The 20,615-nt window shown below is 72.9% G+C and overlaps 3 protein-coding genes across 10 annotated transcripts in view; 2 read left to right on the forward strand and 1 right to left on the reverse strand.

The window, feature by feature from the left end:
* Nucleotides 1-7,869, forward strand: part of SEC16A (SEC16 homolog A, endoplasmic reticulum export factor) — a 32,899-nt gene extending 25,030 nt beyond the window's left edge. For 3 of the 7 annotated variants that reach the window (XM_070058934.1, XM_070058929.1, XM_070058960.1), the window contains exons 17-31: nt 51-191; nt 842-955; nt 1,036-1,231; nt 2,107-2,337; nt 2,521-2,579; nt 3,084-3,239; nt 4,023-4,100; nt 4,220-4,276; nt 4,357-4,468; nt 4,686-4,823; nt 4,928-5,022; nt 5,309-5,383; nt 5,611-5,670; nt 6,147-6,209; nt 7,046-7,869. In XM_070058934.1, coding sequence (XP_069915035.1) covers nt 51-191; nt 842-955; nt 1,036-1,231; nt 2,107-2,337; nt 2,521-2,579; nt 3,084-3,239; nt 4,023-4,100; nt 4,220-4,276; nt 4,357-4,468; nt 4,686-4,823; nt 4,928-5,022; nt 5,309-5,383; nt 5,611-5,670; nt 6,147-6,209; nt 7,046-7,114 — 1,644 coding nt within the window. In that variant the 3' untranslated portion in view covers nt 7,115-7,869. The remainder of the gene's footprint in view (nt 1-50; nt 192-841; nt 956-1,035; nt 1,232-2,106; nt 2,338-2,520; nt 2,580-3,083; nt 3,240-4,022; nt 4,101-4,219; nt 4,277-4,356; nt 4,469-4,685; nt 4,824-4,927; nt 5,023-5,308; nt 5,384-5,610; nt 5,671-6,146; nt 6,210-7,045) is intronic. The other 4 variants (XM_070058942.1, XM_070058951.1, XM_070058967.1 and 1 more) reach the window with 4 other exon arrangements.
* Nucleotides 7,860-14,659, forward strand: INPP5E (inositol polyphosphate-5-phosphatase E). Its single transcript, XM_070059092.1, has 11 exons — nt 7,860-8,042; nt 8,280-9,068; nt 10,085-10,208; nt 10,309-10,406; nt 10,644-10,768; nt 10,838-10,957; nt 11,059-11,166; nt 11,385-11,546; nt 11,638-11,753; nt 11,921-12,057; nt 12,335-14,659. Exons 2-11 carry the CDS (start codon nt 8,443-8,445, stop codon nt 12,465-12,467), a joined length of 1,749 nt encoding a protein of 582 aa, XP_069915193.1. The 5' UTR covers nt 7,860-8,042; nt 8,280-8,442; the 3' UTR covers nt 12,468-14,659.
* On the reverse strand, nt 14,183-20,615 carry PMPCA (peptidase, mitochondrial processing subunit alpha). 2 transcript variants are annotated; one of them, XM_070059013.1, is made up of 13 exons: nt 20,457-20,615; nt 20,013-20,194; nt 19,514-19,593; nt 19,049-19,131; nt 18,133-18,227; nt 17,400-17,500; nt 17,041-17,304; nt 16,791-16,883; nt 16,578-16,696; nt 16,388-16,478; nt 16,245-16,307; nt 15,104-15,248; nt 14,183-14,659 (listed from the first exon to the last, which is right to left on the reverse strand). In XM_070059013.1, exons 1-13 carry the CDS (start codon nt 20,525-20,527, stop codon nt 14,490-14,492), a joined length of 1,557 nt encoding a protein of 518 aa, XP_069915114.1. In that variant the 5' UTR covers nt 20,528-20,615; the 3' UTR covers nt 14,183-14,489. The 2 variants fall into 2 exon arrangements, with proteins under 2 accessions (XP_069915114.1, XP_069915123.1); XM_070059022.1 differs by lacking the exon at nt 16,791-16,883.

Genomic DNA, 20,615 nt, shown 5'->3' on the forward strand with positions numbered 1-20,615 from the left:
GGGAAGGCGGGGTCAGCCACAGGCAGCCCGGTTTTGCTTGTGTGTTGCAGGTGTTCAAGTTCATCTACTCGTGCCGCCTGGCTGAGCTGGGGCTGGCCACGCAGGCCTTCCACTACTGCGAGGTGATCGCCAAGAGCATCCTGGCGCAGCCGCACCAGTACTCGCCGGTGCTGGTCAGCCAGCTGGCTCAGGTGTGTGCCTCCTCCTGGGCCCTGAGCCGCGGGGCGTCTGGGGTCTCGAGATTCTTGGCCTTGGGGGCCTGGCCGCACCACGGTGAGTGCACGCCCCAGCTCCTGGACCGCACAAGCCTTGCGTGCCCTCAGGCCAGCATCCGGTGTCGTGTGCGGTGCCTCGTCCACACAGCGCCGCGGCAGCTCCACGGTACAAAGGCCCCCAGTCAGAGGGGGAGGGGGCTCTGACCTTGAAGCAGGCCAGGCTGGTGGCAGAGCCCTTCGGCCTGTGGAGCTGGTTCCGGCTGCAGCATTGCGAGCGTCCGGGCGTCCGTGTTACCTGCCCCGTGGGGTGTCAGACAGCTGGGAGCCACGGCGGGGCCCAGGGACAGGCAGAGTACCTGGCCGGTGCCGCGCGTGGCTGTGCCAGGGCTTCCCCCGCTGGCTCCGTTCTTGAGAATCGGCACGTCGAACACTGTTGAAGTTCGGTTTCTTTGGGACTTTTCGACTCCCACAGCGGTGTAGACAACAGCAGTGTAGACAGGGAGGAGCCTGAGCAGTTCTAACTCGAGACCGAGGCGCCGTGTCCGCCGTCTACACTGTCCGCTGGGCGTCCGCGAGGTCCCGGGGCGGCGCGGTGACGGCTGTTGGTCTCTGTCGTTGGCGTCCAGGTGGCCTCTCGGCTGCGGCTGTTTGACCCTCAGCTGAAGGAGAAGCCGGAGGAGGAGGCCTTGGTGGAGCCCGAGTGGCTGGCTCGGCTGCGGCGGCTGGAGGAGCAGATGAAGGTGGGCGCGTGCTGCGGGCCCTTCCCGGGAGACGGGCGCCTGCCGTGGAGACGGCTGACTGTGCGTCTGTCCTCCCTCAGGAGGGCACCTTGCCGTGGAGCGGGGACAGGGCGGGCCCCCAGCGCTGTCCCAGCACCCCGGCCTCCGAGGCGGAGCCGTCCGAGAGCCCAGCGCTCAGCCAGCCGGCGGGGCTGGGGACCGACAACCCCTTGCTGGCTCCGCCGCCAGTGCCGGGCTCTGAGCACTCAGGCCAGGGTGTGCGGCTGCTGCCTTCAGGTAGGCCCTGGGCCCCAGAAGTCGCGAGGCACCCCTCTCGCCCCCTCCCTTTCCCCAGCTTCCCCGCGACGCCGAGTCCTGGCTTCCCTGCTGCCCGGCAGGGGCCGCCCCCCCCCCACACACACACCAGGGCTCCCGCCCCGCCCCCCCCACGGGCTCCTCCTCCCGGGGGCCCACGCAGCCTCAGGAGCAGGGAACCAGCTCTGCCCACTGCACCTGCACCTCTGCCGTCCCTGCCCTGCCTGGAGGACAAGGCAGGTGTGCTCCCAGCAGCCCGCGGGGCTCAGGCCGGCCCGAGGCCTCCCCCACGGCCTGCACTGCACTGCGCTGGGGTGCCCTCCGCCCAGGCCGGGCCCTGCCCCTGCCCTCCTGTCTCCTGTCCAGCAGTCTCATGTGAAGACGCCACGGCCACTGCCTCCCCTCCGTCCTTGTTTTCTTCCTCGCCCCCCGCCCCCTGCGAGCCCCACCCCCGTGCCCAGCATGGTGCTGGCAGGTGCAGGTGTCCCTGGGTGCCTGTGAGTCGGGAGGGCAGGGGGTGGGCACGAGGAAGGAAGGGCGGGCTGGTGTGTGTCGACGGACGGGCGAGGGGACGCGTGGCCCGTGTGGCTGCCGGACCTGGTGCGTACCCCAGGGCTCTGCCTGGCGGCCACTCGTAAGCTACCCTTAGGCCGTGGGCTGGAGGTAGCACAGGCGTCGGTCCTGCCCCTGCTGCTGCGTGGGCCGCAGGTGGCCCCGGCGTCTTCCGCACTCGCCGGAAGCAGTGACTCGTGGCGGGAGTGCTCAGTGTGCCCGGTTGGCTCCGGCGGCTCCGCCAGCTGACCGCACCACGCTGGCCTCGGAGACCCAAGACTTCCTCTTTGCACCGTTGCCTGCAGCTCCACAGATGCGCGCTGAGGGCCAGCTGGCCGCCCCTGCCAGTGTGCTGCCAGCCCCAGGCCCCCTGGAGCCAGGCCCCAGCTACGGCCCCCCAGGCCCTGCACTCGGCTTCCCCGAGCCCCCCAGGCCCGATCCCGCAGCCCTGTACCTGGGGCCTGGCGTGTCTTCAGGCATGCAGTCCCTGCAAGACCGCGCGCGCCTGCCACAGGAGCCCCAGAGCCAGGACCCAGGTGGGTGCCAGGGTGCTGTCCAGGGGCAGGGAGGTGATTTCCGCGCAGCGTGGGGGGGTCCGCCTTAGGTTCTGTGCGGCGGGGGCAGTGGGGGCCCGGGGAGCCGGCGGGCCGAGCTGCGCCCCGCAGGCCCCGCCCGCCGTGTGCTTCCGCGGCGCTCACGGCCGCGCCCTCTGTCCCCAGGGATTCTGCCTGCGAGAAGCTCGCTCACGGGGCCCCGCGAGGACTTCGGGGCAGAGTTTGTGAGTCTGGGCCTTTTTGCTTTAAACGCTTTGTTTTCCTTAAAGCGCGGTGGGCGGCTGCGCGCTGGTGAGGACGAGAGAGGCTCCTGAAGTTAACCCCGCCGAGGGCGCTCGCGGGGGCAGGCTCGGCCGCGGCAGACTGAGGCAGGGGCGCCGTCCGCTGCGCCTCTGCAGGCTGTGGGCACCCTGTGGCCGCGTCCCTCCGTCCTGGTCACTGAGCGCTGTGTCCCTGGACAAGCAAGTGGGACGGCTCCCCTGGGTGGAGCGTGTCCTAACCCAGCAATATTTACTTGAAAGTCACACGGGGGAGGAGAGGCCCAGGGGTCCAGCGATAAGTGATTGTGCCTGCCTGCTGCCCTGCCCCGCTCCGGGCGGCCCCGTGCCCACGCGTGTCGCATGGCAGAACTCCGTGCCAGCCCCGCAGCCGGGGTCCTCACACTCCCAGAGCCTGGCGCCCTCTGTTCCTGGCGCGCAGCCGCGGAGGGCCCACTCCCGTTTGTCCAGCAGGGCAGCCTGAGGACGGCGCCGGACTCCGAGGCGCCCGGGGGCTGGGACCGCGCCGACGCGGCCTCGGCACAGCCGCCTCCGCCTGCGACCCCCGCTCCCGAGACCAAGAGGCCCGCGCTCGCCGTGACCAAGCAGGGCAAGGAGGAGAAGAAGGTGAGGCCGCCCACGCCCTGCCCGCCCCGCCCCCGCTGTGCCCCCCCCCCGCCGTGCCCCCCGCCCGTGCACCCTGCCCGCCCCGCCCCACCCGCTCGCCCCGCCCCTGCTGTGCCAGGCTGCTGGGTGGAGAGGAGACGTCCCTCTGGCTGGAGAGGCTCTGTGTGCAGGGACAGCCCCTAGTCAGGGTGAGGACACTGCTGGGCGCCCAGGGGCTCCCCCGCGGTGGCCGTGGTCAGACCTCCGCGAGCATGTGCGAGAGAGGCTCCGGCCGCCCCCTCCCTGCCTGGCACCGCTCTGCCATTGCCCGCTCAGGCCCGGGGCAGCCGCACGGTGGCGGGGCCGCGCCCGTGGGTGCCTCCCTTCTCCAGGGGTCGTCACAGCCTTCTTCCCCAAGAACTGCGTCTTTAATACAAGCTGTGTGACTGCCGAGGCGCGGGCCGCGGCCCCCCACTGGCGCTGAGCGCGTGTGCCTGCAGCCGCGGGGCCGTGGCCGTGGCCGTGCGGCCTGGGAGAGCAGACGCGCTCCTCACGCCTCCCCGCTCCCGCTCCGGGTGGGGCCGTGCAGGGGGCTGGGGCCAGAGCCGGCCGCCGTCCTGCCCTGGATGTGTGTGCTGACCGTTTGATTGTCTTTGTGGCTAAGACACGCAGGCTGGCGTGCGCCGCCCCCCTGCCCGCCCCGCGCTCCCTGCGCCCGGCGGCCCCGCGGCCCCCGCCCTGCGGCTCTGCGGAGCCTGCGGGACTGGAGCGGGCCGGGCTCAGGTGCCTCCCTGCTCTCCGCAGAGCGAGTCCTGGTTCTCGCGCTGGCTGTCGGGGAAGAGGCGGGTGGAGGCTTACCTGCCAGACGACAAGAACAAGTCGGTGAGCGCCGGGGCCCTGCTGGGCTCGCGGGGGACGCCCTGGCGCCCACCTGGGCTCGGGTTGCGGCGCCGCTCAGCTTCCGGCCGCCGATGTTTCTCTACCTTTGAAAACCTTGGCAGATTGTTTGGGATGAGAAGAAAAACCAGTGGGTGAATCTGAACGAGCCGGAGGAGGAGGTAAACGGTCCTGGCCCGCACTGCCCGCGGGGGACGCTGGGCGCGCGCCGCGCCGGTCTGAGCTGCTCTTCCCTCCGCAGAGGAAGGCGCCGCCCCCGCCCCCCACGGCCTTCCCCCGGGCTCCGCAGGCGGCTCCCCCCGGCGCCGCGGGGCCGCCCGCAGCCCCCGTCAACGTCTTCTCGAGAAAAGCAGGTGACACACGCCGGAAGCGGCGCTGCGGGGCGGCGCGTGCGGGGGCGGCGCGGGCTCGGGCCCACGCGCCCTGCGGACACCCAGCTTCGGGGTGGGCGCCCCAGCTGGAGGGGCGCTTGGCCTCGCGTCCCGGACTCCCAGCCCTGGGTCCCCGTGTGCGGACAGCAGTGGGGAGCGGCCGCGTGGGCGGCGCCCTGAGCTCCGCCTCCCTCTCCAGCGGGGCCCCGAGCGCGCTACGTGGACGTCCTGAACCCCGGCGGGGCCGCGCGCACCGAGCCGCCCCTCGCGCCTGCCGATTTCTTCGCGCCGCTGGCGCCGCTGCCCATCCCGGCTAACCTGTTCGTGCCGAACCCAGGTAGGCGGGGCCGCGGCTCTGCGGGAGCCCCTGACCTTGGCCCTCGAGCCTGGGCGAAGCCCCTTCAACGAAGGTCCTGAGGTGTGTGTGCCTGTCGCCCCCAGACACCGAGGAGCCGCAGCCGCTGGACGGGGCCGGCAGGGAGGGGCAGGCGCCCGCCGGAGCCCCGGGCAGTGCCGAGCCTGCTCCGGCTGCCCAGGTGAGTGGGATTCCTGCCCGCGCCGCGCCGGTGTGCGCACACCCGGCCCGGCACTGTCGAGAGCTGTCCTGCGCGCAGGGCCGCAGCTCTTCCTGGTGGGACACTGGGGGCCCCGGGCACTCGGCGCCGCGTTGGACCGCGGTGAAAACAAGCACTCGCTGTGGGAAACTCGGGACCGGTCAGGCAGCCGCAGCCCGGGCGCCCCGCGGTGAAGCGGGGCAGCACTGGGACTGGCTCCGGGGGGCGTGGCCTGCAGTGGACGCGTAAGTCCCCGTGTTCTTGGCAGGTGCCGAGCGCTGCGCTGTCGCCCCCCGGGTCCGAGCTGCCCCTTGGCCGCGCCGACGGCTCCCAGGGAGGCGAGGTAAGGGCGCTGCTCACCGCGTGCTCCCGGGCCCTGGCTTAGCGAGCTCCGTGGGCCGGCAGGCGGGCCGCGTAGGGACAGACGCATCTGAAGGTGACGCGGCCGGGAAGGGCCGGGCGCCGCCGTCCCAGGGCGCGCCTGCCCCTGGCCTCTGCGCGCGGCCTCACGGGCTGTGCCGGCGCTGTGTGGTGGGGCTGACCTGCCCCGTCTGTCTTGCTGTCTTGTAGCTTTCGCGCTGTAGTTCCCTGAGCTCGCTCTCGCGTGAAGTAAGCCAGCACTTTCCTCAGGTACCCGTGGCTGGCGGTGCCCACGCGCCACGCGCCACCGTGCTTCCCGTGAGAGCCCCTGTGCTGCCAGCCTCACTGCCCTCCCGCGGGGACCCCGCCCGCCCGGCTCTCGCCCACCGTGGCTGAGGGACCCGGCAGGGGGCTGGTGCTGTCCCCGAGGGGCGTCTCCCAGGGGAGTGCCCTGGGCCAGGACGCCGGCCGGCGCGGGAGGGCCGCTCTGCCCACCAGGCCTGAGCATGGCCCCGCGGGGCTCCTGGGCGAGCGCGGTCACGGTCAGCACGGCGGCTGCAGGGAGCCCCGCCGCCCGTCCACGCCGGGGCTTCAGGCGCGCGACCCTGCATGCGCGCGATGCCCGCCGTTGCACGCGAGCCGGGCGTTGCGGCCCCCTCGGGCGTCCCAGGCCCTCACCTGGTGTGCGTGCGTCTGTGGGCGCGCCCGGGCGGCCCCGGCCCCTGAAACGGCTTCTCTGATTGCAGCCCCCTGCAGGCGGCGCCGCTGGCGGGCCCGTGCCCTTCTACAACCCTGCCCAGCTGGCGCAGGTGAGACCCCTGCCCCTCCCCGGCGCGTGCCCCCCAGCACCGCGGCTCTGCGGGGAGCGGGGCAGCCTGCCCCTGCTCTGGCTGGGCGCTGAGGGCTGTCCTCCAGGTTGACTGGGAACAGGGGCTTCCGCACGCTGGTTCACTCGCCCGGGCCTACAGCGGCCGAGGCTGGACCAGGCCAAAGCCAGGAGCCAGGAACTCCCATCTGGGGCTCCCACGCCGGTGCAGGGGCTGTCCTCCGCTGCCTTCCCTGGCCACAGCAGGAAGATGGGAAGTGGAGCAGCCGGGACTCGAACCGGCACCCGTGTGGGATGCCGGCCCGGCAGGCGGGGGCTCTCCCGCTGCGCCCAGCGCCGCCCCGATGGGCTGTCTGCAGTGCGCCCTGGCTCAGCCTGGCCTTCTGCGCTGTGTCGGGGGTCCCCGGCCCCGGGTTCCCGCTTGTCCGTCACCCCGGGGCTCAGGGTCTCTCCTGAGGGAGCCTGCGGGGGGCCTCACGGGTGCCCGCTGTTGCCAACACGGCACAGCCCTGCCTGCGGCCCCATGGGCCCCGTCCTCATGTGGCGGCCTCGCCCAGGCTGGGACTCCGTCCATGTGGCCTCTCGGGGACGTGTGCGGCGCCCAGGCCCCTCCCTGCCCTCGGCTCCTGTGGGGGGATGGCTGTGTCCCTGCTGACCACGGGGAGACCCCCCCCAGGCCACTCAGGCCCCTGAAGTGACCGCCGTGCTCCCCGGTTTGCCGTCCCAGGCCTCCGCTCCCCCACGGGGAGCCCCAGCTCGGCGCGGTTGCGGCCCCAGCCGAGGTGGACGCCAGAGGTCCTGCCGTTGGTTTCGTTCCAGGCCTCTGCTGTCTCAGGGAGCTCCAGGCCAGGGAGGATCGGCCAGAGGAAGTACCCGCCTTTGAACTAGCCGCGTCCACGCGGGTTCCAGATGACCGGCGCCGAGAGCCCGGCTGAGCACCTGTGGCTCTGTCCCGAGAGGGCACGCCGGGCACCCCACGCCACCGTGCCTGCGGCTCGCCGCGGAAGTGACTGGAGCCCGGGGGGCTGGGCTGGGGCCGGCAGTGCCGTGGGCGGAGCTCTGGGACCAGGGCAGTGCTGCCCTGGCCGTGGGAGCCTGGCCGGGTGACCGACCCAAGGACGTCTGGAGTCTGCCCCGCCTCGCTCTCTGTAGCCTCTTTAGGGTCGTGGGGGCAGGAGCGGGGAGCCATGCCCGAGGGGGGCCAGGAGCTGGGGCCTCCTCGCGCGCTCCAGGGCCCTGGCCGGCGCGGTCTGCGGGGGTCTCCGGGCTGCCTTGAGCCCCCGCCCCGCCCCGCCCCGCCCCGCCCCGCCCCGCCCCAGCTTTAAGGCTTTCTCGACTGTTGGTTGCGGCCGTCCTTGGCACCACCGAGGCCCCGTAGAGCGGGTGTGCGGGGGCCCTGGGCGGATGCCCCCAGCCCACCTGTCCCAGGAGAGCGGACGCCCGTGTGCCTGGCCGGCGGCTGCGTGGCGCCCGCTGCTGGGGCGAGACCCCGGCTGCGGCCCCTCTAGCCGAGCCCGGACCTCTGCCCACGACTGCCCACGTTGAAGAAGCTTCCTGCTCACCACGGGAGCTGCTATTTTTCCTAAATGAAAATGGTTTCACTGCAGATTGTTAAATAAAATATTTTGTGCTCTCTGCCTTCACCTGGTCTGCTGGCCGCGGGCTTGGGGGTGTCCCACGGCCGGGAGCCCCCTCTGCGGGGACGTGGGCGGCAGCGGTCCTCCGGCCGCCAGGGGCGCTGTGGGCGCGCGGCCGGGCCGGGTGGACGCGGAGGCGGCGGGAGCGGCGCCGGCGCGAGCGCGAGGCCGGCCTGGAGGTGCGTGGGGCGCGATCTCGAGCCGGGGTGACCCTTGGGGCGAGGCGGGGCGGCCCCTGGCCGGACCGTTGCTCGGGGCGGGCCCGCCGGAAGCACTCCGAGCCGTCGCCCCTGCGGCCGGCGCTGGGCCTCCCGGGGCGCCGGGCGGCGGTTGCGGGGCGAGGGGCGCAGTGATGCGGGGCAGGCCGCCGCCCGGGACGAGGCGGCGGCTCGCCTAACAGCTCGGTCTTCCTGCAGGGGCTTGCGGGCAGCCAGCCATGCGGCGACCGCCGCCCCAGGAGGACCGCGCCAGGCCGCAGGGGCCGCCGCGGCGGGCTCCCTGCTCTGCGCCCGGCCGCGGGGCCCCGACGTTGCGCGTCCCCGCTGGCGCAGGTGGCCGCGGCCGGCGCTGAGCTGGGCCATGCCGTCGAAGGCCGAGGCGCCGCGACCCGCGGAGGGCAGGATGCCGCGGGGGCCGCCCCCGGCCGCGGACAAAGACCTCGCCGCGGGCCCGCAGGGGAGTCCCGGGCCGCCCGCCGCCGGTGCCGAGCCGCACGCCCAGGAGCAGCCCGTGGCTCCGCCGCCCGCGCGGCCCCGGCTGCAGCGCGCCCTGTCTCTGGACGACAAGGGCTGGCGGAGGCGGCGTTTTCGCAGCAGCCATGAGGACCTGGCCGCCCAGAACGGGGCCAGTCCGTCCCGCGGCCCCGCCTGGCCGCCGGCCCCCGGGGGCTCCCCACCCTGCCTCAGTGCCTCCTGGGGACACTGCCTCTCAGGAGTGGTGGGCGGCTCGGGGGGCAGCTCCCCCCGGCTCCCTGGCCTGCTGCCCCCACGCCCGCGGTCCACTGCGGACCTGGACGTGGCCTCCGACCGCCTGAGGTCGGCGCCCACAGTTGCCACGGACCTCGCCCAGCCCCCGCTCGCCCGGGCCCACAGCAGCCTGGGCCCCGGGCGGCCCCGGAGCCCCCTGGCCTGCGATGACCGGTCCCTGCTGTCCGCCAGGTCCTTCAGCCTCCTGGCGCCCATCCGCACCCAGGACGTCCGGAGCAGGTAGGAGGCCTGGCGGCGCCAGGAGCAGCCTGGGGAGGGCCCTGAGTGAGCCCGGTGGTCCCCCGGGGATTGTGCCGCCTTCCGGAAGTCGTGGGTGGTGGGCTGGAGGCGCCCTGCCTCCCTGGGGGGTGTGGTGGTCGCCGTGGGCTTGGGGGAGCGGCGGAGGTGGGGGCAGGAGGGGGCGGGGACGGCCCGAGGGAGTGGCCTTCGGAGTCCCCTTGGGCGAGAGGGTGTGGGCGGTGACACAGGGAGCAGGGTGAGCTCGCGTGGCCGTGGCGGTGTCCTAACGGTTGGGAAAATCCCAAAATTCGGACACTGCTTCCGGGTTCCGGGAGCTGCACCTGGGTGTCGGCACGCGGCCACGCCCCTTCTATCCCCGTCACCTGTGTCGGCTGCAGCCAGGGGCCCACGGAGCCAAACACGCGTGTGGTGCGGACGTCCTGGGCGGGAGTGGGGCCAGGCCAGGCTTGGCTGCTTGTTCACGTGCTTGAGAGGCAAAGGAGGCTGGGGGGGGGGGTCTTCCGTCCGCGGACCACTCCCCAGCTGGCTGGATGGCTGACCGGCTGGGGCTGGGCCAGGCTGGGCCCCAGGAGCCGGCAGCTCCGCCCGGCCTCCCGTGGGGGCAGGGCCCCAGCACTGGGCCGTCTTCTGCTGCCTCCCGGGCCACAGCAGGGAGCTGGATGGGACGTGGAGCAGCCGGGACTCGCAGGCGCCCACGTGGGTGCCGGTGTCCCAGGGGGCGGCCTAACCAGTGCTGGGGGGGAGGGGGGGCGTGAGCAGGGGTGGGTGCTGTTCTGGAACCCGGGTGCCTCCTGTCCACTGCCGACCCCCGCAGTGGGCCATGCACGCCCAGCTCGAGCCCCTGGTGGGGGCAGTGGGACGGCGCCCGCGGCCGTGGCCTGTTCTAGACGGAGGGTGTGTGACCCCTCGGGGAGGCGGAGCCCGGGGAGGTGTGCCCGCAGCCGCGCCCTGGTGACGCGAGGGACGCGGCCCTGTTCCGTCTGCCGTCCCTGCAGGAGCTACTTGGAGGGCAGCCTCCTGGCCAGTGGGGCCCTGCTGGGGGCGGACGAGCTGGCCCGCTACTTCCCGGACCGCAGCCTGGCCCTCTTCGTGGCCACCTGGAACATGCAGGGCCAGAAGGTGAGGCGCTGGGCTGGCGGGGGGGGGGGGGGGCCGGGCAGCCTTGGCGACGCCCGTGGGGTGGCTCTGCCCTGCCCCAGCCCCACCTCTGTGTCCCCAGGAGCTCCCGCCCAGCCTGGACGAGTTGCTGCTGCCCACGGAGGCCGACTACACCCAGGACCTGTATGTCGTCGGCGTCCAGGAGGGCTGCTCAGACAGGTGGGGTGGCCCCGGGGGACCCCAGGCCCCGGGCGGGACCTCGCGTGGGTCTGTGTGCGGCCCCTCGGAGCAAGCGCCCTCTGTGAACACACGGGGCGGGGGCCCCGGGGCTCTGAGCCGGCTTCCCAGCGCACCCCTGGCCCGTCGCCGTGCCCTGCGGAGGTGCAGGGACCCCCGCCCCCGCCCCGCGAGACCCCAAGGCCCAGCCTGAAGCCCCGGGCGCCCCTGTCCTCGCAGGCGGGAGTGGGAGACGCGCCTGCAGGAGACGCTGGGCCCCCGCTACGTGCTGCTGTCCTCGGCCGCCCACGGCGTGCTCTACATGTCCCTGTTCATCCGCAGGGACCTCATCTGGTTCTGCTCAGGTAGGTGGGGCGGGCGGGCCCGCGGTGCGCCCCCCGCTGCGGGCTCCCCTGACGCCCCGCGCCCCGCAGAGGTGGAGTGCTCCACGGTGACCACGCGCATCGTGTCCCAGATCAAGACCAAGGGCGCCCTGGGGGTGAGCTTCACCTTCTTCGGCACCTCCTTCCTCTTCATCACCTCCCACTTCACCTGTGAGTGCTCGCGCCCCGCGGGGCTGTCCCGAGCGAGCGGCCGCGGCCCGGGAGGGGCGGGCGTGGCACCCACCCGCCTGCCGCCGTCCTCGCCCTCCCAGCCGGCGACGGGAAGGTGGCCGAGCGGCTGCTGGACTACACCAGGACCGTGCAGGCCCTGGCCCTGCCCAGGAACGTGCCGGACACCAACCCCTACCAGTCCAGCGCCGGTGAGGCTGCCGTGCGGGGGAGGGAGAGGCCGGGGGCTGCTCGGCTGACCGCCCCTGCAGCCTCCTGCCCTCCGTGTCTGCTCGCTGTGGGCCCCAGGCACTGCTGGTGCCTCCCGGGGAGCTGAGGGGCGGGAGGGACCCAGGCCATGTCCCCGTGGCTGGGGCCGTGCACAGGCGGGGAGCCCATGCCAACGCCCGCCCCTGCGCCCGTGCCTCAGCGGACGTCACCACCCGGTTTGACGAGGTCTTCTGGTTCGGGGACTTCAACTTCCGCCTGAGCGGGGGGCGCGTGGCCGTGGAGGCCGCCCTGAGGCAGGACCTGGAGGTGGACGTGGGGGCCCTGCTGCAGCAGGACCAGCTCACGCGCGAGATGGAGAAAGGTGAGGCGGCTCGGGCGGCGGGGCCCGGGCGGCGGGGCTCGGGCGGCCTGAGCCGGCCTGAGCCGGCCTGAGCCAGCGTGCGCCTTGGCAGGGTCCATCTTCAAGGGCTTCCAGGAGCCGGACATCCACTTCCTGCCGTCATACAAGTTCGACATCGGGAAGGACACCTACGACAGCAGCTCCAAGCACAGGACGCCCTCCTACACGGTACACGCCCGGCCCCCGGAGCACCCCCTCCCGGGTGGCCAGCCCCTCCCACGGCCGGGCATCCGGCCTGAGAGCGGCCAGGTGGACGCCTGGCCTCGTGGGCAGCGGGAGGGCGGGGCTGGACGGGGCCGGCGGCCGCGCTGCAGCCCCCACGTCCCCTCCTGAAGGACCGGGTCCTGTACAAAAGCCGGCACAAGGGTGACATCCGCCCCGTGAGGTACTCGTCCTGCACCGCCATCAGGACCTCCGACCACCGCCCCGTGTACGGCCTGTTCCGCGTGAAAGTGCGGCCCGGCCGGGACAAGTGAGTGCCCCCCGCCCGGCCGTGCCTGCTCCTGCCGGCCACTCGCCTGGCGGGCGTGCAGGTGCGGGGAGGGGCCGTCCCCTGGGTGCGGGGCCGGGCGGAAGGCAGGGCCGGTGGAGACTTCTCGTAAGGCCTGTTAGCTCCCCAAGTGCCCACCGCCGGGAGCCGGGAGCCCGTGGTCCTCCGCCTGAGGCCCGCCAGCAGGAAGACGGGTCAGGAGTGCCACGCGGGGGCCGAGGCCTTACCCACGGGGGCCGCGCCCGGTCCCGCCCCACAGCATCCCGCTGGCCGCCGGCAAGTTCGACCGGGAGCTGTACCTGACGGGGATCCGGAGGCGGGTCAACAGGGAGCTGCAGCGGCAGCAGGCCCTGAAGACACACAACTCCAGCGCCGTCTGCGCCGTGTCCTGACGCGGCCTCGCCAACCCGAGGGACCACTGTGAGGGCCACCCCCTCACCCAGAGACCCCCAGACCCACGCCCCTGGGGGACGCCCTTCCCCGTGCCGAGTGCGCCTGCCCCGACCGAGGCGAGCTCCGTGTGGCGCGGCCACCCCCTGCCACGCGTGGGCCCCGGCACAGCTCCCACGGGGAGGCCTGGCGGGGGCTCCACACCCGGGCCAGCCCCTCCAGCACCAGGATGCACCCCCTTGAGACTGCACCCGCCCCGCCCTGAGGGCCGTCCCCTCCCCTCCCCACAAGCCATGGGTGGGCCTCGGGCCCTGCTGGGAGCTCCAGGCATCAGCCACTCCCCGGCGGCCCGGCTCCCGCCGCAGCGTCCAGGCCCCGTGTCCACGTCTCACTCCATCTCCCGGGGGAAGTAGGCTCCGAATGTAAGCCTAGCGACACCATCGAGTCTTTTAGATTATTTATTTTTCCATATTTATATTTTTAAATAAATGCACATACTGAACCTGGAATCCCGGCCAGAGGCTGCATGCGCGTTCCCTGGCCTCAGGGCGCCAAGGCAGGCAGCTGGGCCGTGCTGTCCAGTGCAGGCCCAGGTCACCCCCAGTGCCACTGCCTGCGGGCTGGGGCCCTCGCGCCATCAGGGCTGGTTCTGGCAAGCGGCACGCGCAGTTGTTCTCCGTGTCCGCTTTGGGGCAGCGTGGATCCTGAGGCCACGGCGGCCGCAGTGACAGCTCACGCCAGCCCCGGTTCGCGGTGTGGAGCTCCGAGGCCGAGCAGGCTCTGGTCTCGGGCAGGACCCAGAGTGACCGGGAAGGGCACTAGTACTGAGGAAGCCACGCGGCCACCCGCCCGCCCCGCCGCTATCAGATGTCCGAGTGGAGCTGGTTCAGGCTCCGGCCGATGAGCAGCGTAGGGAGCCGAGCCGGCACATAAGGCCTCGCACGGCTCGGCGCTTCCCCGGCGCCCCGGCTTGTGTCACCACTCGGCCGGCACCGCACACGGGCGGTCCTGGGGCCAGAGGAAGCTGCCGAGGTCTGGGCGGTGGCATCTCCAGAACGGTGTACGGCGGCTCGTCTGACCTGCGTCCCCACTGGACCTCCTGAGCAGTGACCAGGCCCGGGGCCCAGCGCGCAGGGCACCCGCCAGCTGACAGGCCACTGTTGGCCTCCACGCCCCCAGACCCCCCAGGCCGCTGGCTCACTCCCTGATGCCCCCAACAGCCAGGGCTCCCAACACCACAGCCGCCACCACCAGCTGCCCCCCAGGGTGTGCGCCGGAAGCTGGAGGAGAATTGGAGCCGGGGCCTCTCCATGGCGACAGCCGCTGCACCAGACGCCCCAGACCGGGTCCTGCCAGCCCGTGGCGAGCTGTGGGGCGCCGGGCCTGGTCACCACACAGCGGGAGGACGGGGAGCGTTTCCCCCCACAGCTCCCTGCCAGGGCAGTTCCAGTGACGCCACAGCAACGCCCGCGCACCACCCTGAGGCCCCCCTAGGTGACCTCCCGACACCCCCCGCACCCGAGTTCACTGTGCCGGTTCCCAAGGCTTCTGGACCAACAGCCCGTCGGCCACCCCCGTGTCTGCTGTCGCCATGTACCAGGGGCCATCAGCCCCAGGGCCCGCCCCTCTGCCCCCCACCCAGGACGAGGCCCCCGGGCAGCCCCGGGAGAAGGTGCTCCCCGACCCCTCCCTCAGCCAGGGTGAAGAACACCACACAGCAAAGTCACCACTTTATGGTCACCGAGCGAGGGGGGACACACGGGGCAGGCAGCGGGCAGGCCCGGGGCCCGTCCCAGGTGCTCAGCGGCTGTGTGCCCACGGGCTGCCACGGACGGCGGAGATCCACGCGGGGGCTCACTCGCCCGGCCCGTGCCCGGAGTCCGTTGTATCCCAGCGTCCTCTCTGCTCCTAGCGCCTGCTGCGCTGACCGCGCAGGGACAAAGCCGAGCGGGGCCCTGGCCACGCCTCACTCAAGTTCACGGCAGTCACGCCCAGCTCCCGTGCGCACGCGGGTGTGGAGGGCTCTACCGGAAGAGCCGGTAGGTCCTGGGCAGGCGCCCGTCTCTGCTGGACAGCGCGGCCTGGATGTCCTCGTACGGGGGCAGGCGGGCCAGGTCGCCCAGCGCGGCCACGGCCGGCTTCCCGCGTAGCATCTGGGACGCCACTCGCTGGATGTCCTCCGGCTTCACGCCGCCTGGCACAGAACACAGACTCAGGCCGACACCCGGCTCTCCGGGCCCGGGGCGGTCACTGAACAGACAGGGGGCCGTGGGCCAGGAGCCCCCGGACGGGAGGGAATGCAGAACCCGTTGCCCAGAGCGCGCGGTCCGGGCAGCAGGCGAGGCTCAGGGAGCCGGCACTGCCACACCCGAGGGCCTGTCGAGTGTCCGTCCCCCAGTGGACAGGAGACACCGCAGGGGACCCCACAAGTCCCCACGCCCCCCACGACAGCTCACTGCATCTGGCCCCAAAGTCCGGGCCGAGCACCGCCCCCTGCCGCCCCGAGGGGTGACCACGGCCCTCCCTGGGGGCCCGGGCCCCGATCCCGATCAGCGACCCCAGCCCCGCCCACAGGGCGCTCCCGGCGTCTGAGCCCCACCGAGGCCTCCGCCAGGCCCGGCTGCGGCGGGGTACTCACGGATGAGCGCGCACAGCTCGTGGGGCAGCTTCCGCGAGTGCGTGGCCAGCACCTGCCTGCCCACGTCCTCGAAGATCACAGGCCTGGACTCCAGGTTCATCATGAGCATGGACATCAGCTGCGTCTTGGCTCGCTCCAGCTCCACCTGAGCGCAAAGCCCGCCGGCCCTCAGCAGGCCCGCCCGCCCGGCAGCCCCCCCATGGGCCTCCAGGGCCCAAAGCTGGAGCCAGCCAAGGGCGGGGTCTTCCCAGGCCCCGCCCCGCCGCCCCTCACCCCGCTGCGGGTCCTGGGCCAGGCCTCCCTCACTTGCTCCCCACCACCCCTCTAACGCCAGGGCCGGGGCAGAGTCCCCGGGGAGCCCCGGCCCCTGCGCCCCCTCAGGCCCCAGGTACACAGAACCGCCTCTCAGCCCCCTGAACTGGGGCAGCTCAGGCCGCGCTGGAGGGCCGCTGGGGGCTTCCTTGTCCTGCCCAACGCCCCCGCGGCGTGGAGAGGTCGCTCCCTCCAGAACGCAGCTCACGGTCCAGAGGGCTACGCGACCCCCACGCTGCCGGACACGCAGGCAGCAGGCGCCCCTGCCGGCAGCCTGTGTGCGTCAAAGCCGCTCCCTTGGGCCCCGTCAGGCTCCGGAAGCTGCAGCGGGGGCCAGCGTGGCAGCGCAGGGCGGGTCGCGGGCCCGGCTGGCACCTGGGACGCCGGCACCCGCGTCAGGCTCCGGGTTCCAGTCCTGGCTGCCCCGCTGGATTCAGCCCCCGGCTACGCGCCTGGGGAGGCAGACGTGGCTCAGGTGGTCCGGTCTCTGCCGCCCAAGCGGGGGACCTGGGAGGGGCTCCCAGCTGCACCGCCCTCTGCCCCGGCTGCTGTGGGCGTCTGGGGAGGGAATCGGCGGGCAGAACACGGGCACCTCTCTCCGTCTCTCAGACGAAGGCCTGAGGTCCGACGGCAGAACGTGGACGGAGTCTAGAAAAGGCACGTGCGGCGCCCACTCCCACGGCGCGAGGCGGCCGCACCATCCTCGGGGCTCGACCGTGAGGGACCCCGCCCCGCCGGGAGCAGCCCGGCCCACACCACGCCGGCTGCTGCGGGAGGAGCCGGGGCTGCCGGGGGCCGCAGGCCTGGAGCTGGCCGGGGCCTCACTCACCACGTCCACGGACCCTCCCATCAGAACGAACTCCTTGGTGAGGATCTCCACCATTTCTCGCACCTACAGAGGAGGAGGGGACGCGAGTGCGCGCTGGGGACCAGGCTCCGCGCACACGAGCTCCCGACGGGGCCGGGCCGCACCTGCCGCGGGTCAGCACTGGCGTGGATGCACAGGAGGCCCGTGTCCTCGTAGCTGTGATGGTAGGAGGTCGCGTTGTACATCCAGTGGTGCCTGCGAGGGAGCAGAGCGCAGAGCTGCTGGGACAAAGGGAGGCGCCCACGCCAGGCCAGGGGGCACCGGAGCATGCTGGGACGGCGGCGCGTGACCGACCTGTTGAGCACGTTGAGGTAGAGCCGGGAGAACATGCCCTTGCCGGGGCCGCCGGCCGAGAAGGAGCCGCCGCCGCCCATCATCGTGTTGAGCACGGCCAAGGGGATGAAGTCTTCCTCCTTTGGGGCGGGGCAGGGCGGGACTAGGTGGACCCTGCCGGGGGGCCCCCCCGACCCTGCCGGGCCCCCCCCGACCCTGCCGGCCCCCCCTCACCAGGAAGGAGCAGCTCTCCAGCCCCAGCATGACGTGCGTGAGCTCGGGGATCGGGGTGGGGCCCAGGCTGACGCTGGACATGTCTCTCTCCAGCTGTGACCAGGAGAGGGCGCCGCGTGAAGGCACGCAGGACCGCGGGCCCCCCCCACGCATGGAGGCGGCACCGTGACCAGTAAAGCTTCCCACGGGGCTGCATGGACCGCGGACTTCCACGCCCTCGCCACGCAGCGGCCCCGAGAGCCGGCCTCACCTGGACGATGCCCCCGGTGTACTGCGCCACCGATCTGTCCACGTCCACGGCCTCGGCGGCCCCCCAGGCGGGCTGGGCGCCGAGGAGGTACCTCCGGGCGCAGTCCGCCAGCTGCTCGTGGTCGACGCCCACGCCCGCCAGCACCATGCGGTCGGGGGTGTAGTAGGTCCTCAGGTAGGCGTGCAGCACCTCCCGGCTCATCTTTGCCAGGTTCTCGGGGGGGCAGAAGCGGTGCAGGCCGACGGTGTTCTCCCGGTACGCGGCCTGGCGACAGACGCGCTGGAGTGAGTGGGCGAGCCCGCCCCGCCCCGCCCCGCCCCGCCCGGGGTCACGGGGTCACGGGGGGGCCGGCGCGGTACCTCGTGGATCATCTCCGTGAGCAGCGGCTCGGGGTCGGGCCGCATGCTCAGGTCTTCCAGCTCGAACTGCACGGCCCTCCGCGCGCGCTCCAGCTCCTCCCCTGCAAGGAAGCGGAGGGCCACCCCGCCCGTGAGGCGCTGGGCGGGGCCTCTCCTCTCGGCCTCCGAGGCCAGCCGCAGGCTCCCAGCCTGTCTCTCAGCCAAGGTCTGTGGGGACGTGCGTGGCCTGAGGGTGCGGTGGGGTCAGGCAGACACAAAGCCCAGGCACTCTCCCCCCAGGCAGGGGTGCGGCTGAATCCCAGCAGCTCAGGGACCAGGGAGCAAGGCGTCAGGTGACGCAGGCCTGGCCTGGCCCGCCATCACACGCCGGTCCCGACACACAAGCGTGGTTGCTGTGTCCACACCAGGAACACACACGAGGAAAGGAGAGAGCAAACAGCGGCACAGAGCCACGCCAGCAACCGGGGCTGCAGGGGCCCAGGACCCCCGCAGGGCCGCAGCAGGCCCCAGGGACGGAGCACACGGCACCTGCCTCCTCCAAGCGCTGCGGGGGGAACGGCGACGCCACGTGGAGACTGCAGCTCTGAGCGCCCACTCTGACGCGCACGCAGGCAGGCGGCCAGGGCTGACCGTGCCCAAACGCCGGGCCCTCCACAGTCGCCAGTGTTCTGCGTGGCAGCACGTGGGACCCTCCCTTGCCCGCCTCCCCCCACCCCACAGCGCAGACACGCACCTGTCAGCCGGGGCTGCAGGACCACGTCGGCCAGCAAGCCGACCACCGTGTCCAGGCCTTTGCTATCCGCAGACACAGCGTACATGGTGGTGTCTCTGGAAAACAACGCAGGCCGGCGGTGCCGGGGCTCCACGCACACCTGGGGCACCAGCACTCCCCTCCCCGGCCTCAGCTGCACACGGGGCAGAGGCCACGGCTGTGACACTCTCGCTGGCCGATGGGCAGGTGGGCACAGCCCTGGCGAGGCCCCGCCGACGACAAGGGCACACAGCTGGCCTTGGGAGAAGGCTCTGTGCAGGGCGGGGCCTCGTCCAGGGGCAGGGACAGGGGCAGCAAGTCTTCCACGAGGCCCCGTGCTGAGAACTCAGCACCTGGGTAAGGCTGACCTCCGGCATTGAACGCGGCCCCCACGCGGCTGCCTAACGCTTGGATTCTGGCCGCCGGCCACTCAGAAAGCCTGGCGTCTCTGGCCCCCGCCCCACCCTCACTGGGGCTTTCTGAAGCGCTCCGTGCCTGGCCGAGGGACACCCACCCGTGTCCAGAACAGGACCCCAGCCCCGCTGTGCTCCAGCCGCGGACCAGCCCCCAACAGCCACGGCCGCCTCCAACTCCGAGCTTTGGTGCCCTCCCCGCCCAGACCTGTCCCCCCCCCCCGCTGCCCACTGCAGGCCGGGCCGAGTCAGCTGCTCGTCCTCCGGGCTCCCAGGGCCCCCGCCGGGTGAGGCCATCCGCCCTCTGGACACCGGGGGCAGGGCCCACTCCGCCTGCCCAGGCCCCGGCTGACAGCACCGCTGACGGACGGGGCAGTGGCCACCTGCGTGCCCGCCCCTGCCGCTCCACCCCCGGGGTCCTGTCTGCCGCTCCCCGTGGGGCTCCGCGGAGGACGCAGAGCAGAAGCCGTGTGGAAGCCGCGTACCTCGACGTCTGGCAGTCACAGATGCCGCCGTGCCTCTCCAGGGCGAGCAGGATCTCATCTTTGCTGCCGAACCGCGCAGTGGACTGGCAAGAAGGGGTGCAGGAGCCCTGAGCTTGCGTGGCCCAGGCAGCCCTGAGCCCACTCCGCCTCCAGTCTCGGGGCTGGCGCCGTGCCACAGCGGGTAACACCCCGGCCTGCAGCGCCCGCATCCCACACGGGCGCCGGTTCGAGTCCCGGCTGCTCCACTTCCGACCCAGCTCCCTGCTGTGGCCTGGAAGGCAGTGGGAGATGGCCCAGGTGCTCGGGCCCTGCACCAGCGTGGGAGACCCGGAGGAGGCTCCTGGCTTCAGATCGGTCCAGCTCCAGGCATTGTGGCCTTTTAGGGACTGATAGAAGACGCCCCCAAGTCTGCCTTTCGTATAAACAAATCTCGTAAAAAATAGAATTTGCAGAGCGGACACTGACCGAAAACGCCAGCTTCTCCAGGAAGTGGGAGATGCCACTGAGGTGCTTCGCTTCGTACCTGGATCCCGAGTTGATGAGAACTGAGACGCAAAGGGAGCAGGTCAGAGGTCAGAGGTCAGGTGACAGGGCCCAGCCAGGACGGGGGGGGGGTCAGACACGCGTGAGGCTCAGCGGGGGGGGGGGGGTCAGGACACGCGTGAGGCCCAGCCAGGACGGGGGGGGGGTCAGGACACGCGTGAGGCCCAGACAGGACCGGGGGGGGGGGCCAGGACACACATGAGGGTCAGCCAGGAGGATCATGGGACGGAGCCAGGACACCCGTGAGGTTTGACCTCCGGAGTGAGGCGTCCACGGCACCCACACGGGAGAACCCGCACTGAGGCAGGAAAGCGGGGGGGGGGGGCGCCCAGGGCCAGCTCCGTCCACGCGGGTTCCGGCTTCCGCCCAGGCTCCGCGTCTGGGGCGGTCACTGAGGGCCCACGCTGCCCGCGGCACCTACTTCCGACCGTGCAAAACTGCCCGAACTTATTCTGTGACGCCACGCGAAGCCCGTTGTCCAGCGTGGTGACTTTGGTTTCGAACTCCTCCTGGCCGCCCACCGTGGCGAACACGGGCGTGGGGACGCCGGGTAAGGGAGACGAGAGCGGGACGCCGGGGTGGGCGCCTCCACTGCTGAACCGCCTGCGGGCCGGGGGCGCCGGTCAGGGACCCCGCTCGGACCGGGGACCCGCGGGCGGGCTCGGGCGCGACCCCCAACCGCTCGCTCTCGCCCCTGCAGCGCTCCGGGGCCACCGCGGCGCGGGCTGCCCGGGCTCCCGCCGCTCTCAAAGCCACGCTCGCCGCCACCTTCCCGCCCCTCGCCTCCCCCAAGGTGCCGGCGCGGTCAGCAGGCGCGGGGGACGCGGCGGCCCGGGGCCACGCCGCCGGCGGGATCGGGGCTCACCTCAGCCGCGGGCGGCCCCACGGGCCCGAGCCCCGCAGCAGCCGCGTCGCCGCCAGCACCACGGCCGCCATCTTGGTCTCCGCCCCCGCTTCTGAGGTCACTTCCGCTTCCGCCGCGCGCCCCGCCCCCGCGGCGCGCGCTTCCGGTGCCGGGGCGGAA

Source organism: Oryctolagus cuniculus, chromosome 1, assembly GCF_964237555.1.
Source record: "Oryctolagus cuniculus chromosome 1, mOryCun1.1, whole genome shotgun sequence".
NCBI classification, from domain to species: Eukaryota; Metazoa; Chordata; class Mammalia; order Lagomorpha; family Leporidae; genus Oryctolagus; species Oryctolagus cuniculus.

Bases quoted from the DNA above. Each gene is read 5' to 3' on its own strand.
- INPP5E (XM_070059092.1), top strand. From the start codon at position 8,443: ATGCCGTCGAAGGCCGAGGCGCCGCGACCCGCGGAGGGCAGGATGCCG. The intron at 10,958-11,058 runs GTGAGTGCTCGC...TCGCCCTCCCAG, and splicing joins CATCACCTCCCACTTCACCT to CCGGCGACGGGAAGGTGGCC. The intron at 11,167-11,384 runs GTGAGGCTGCCG...CCCGTGCCTCAG, and splicing joins CCCCTACCAGTCCAGCGCCG to CGGACGTCACCACCCGGTTT.
- PMPCA (XM_070059013.1), bottom strand. From the start codon at position 20,527: ATGGCGGCCGTGGTGCTGGCGGCGACGCGGCTGCTGCGGGGCTCGGGC. The intron at 19,132-19,513 runs GTCAGTGTCCGC...CCTTCTTGCCAG, and splicing joins TGGAGAAGCTGGCGTTTTCG to TCCACTGCGCGGTTCGGCAG. The intron at 15,249-16,244 runs GTGAGTGAGGCC...CTTTGCGCTCAG, and splicing joins TGGGAGGGTCCGTGGACGTG to GTGGAGCTGGAGCGAGCCAA.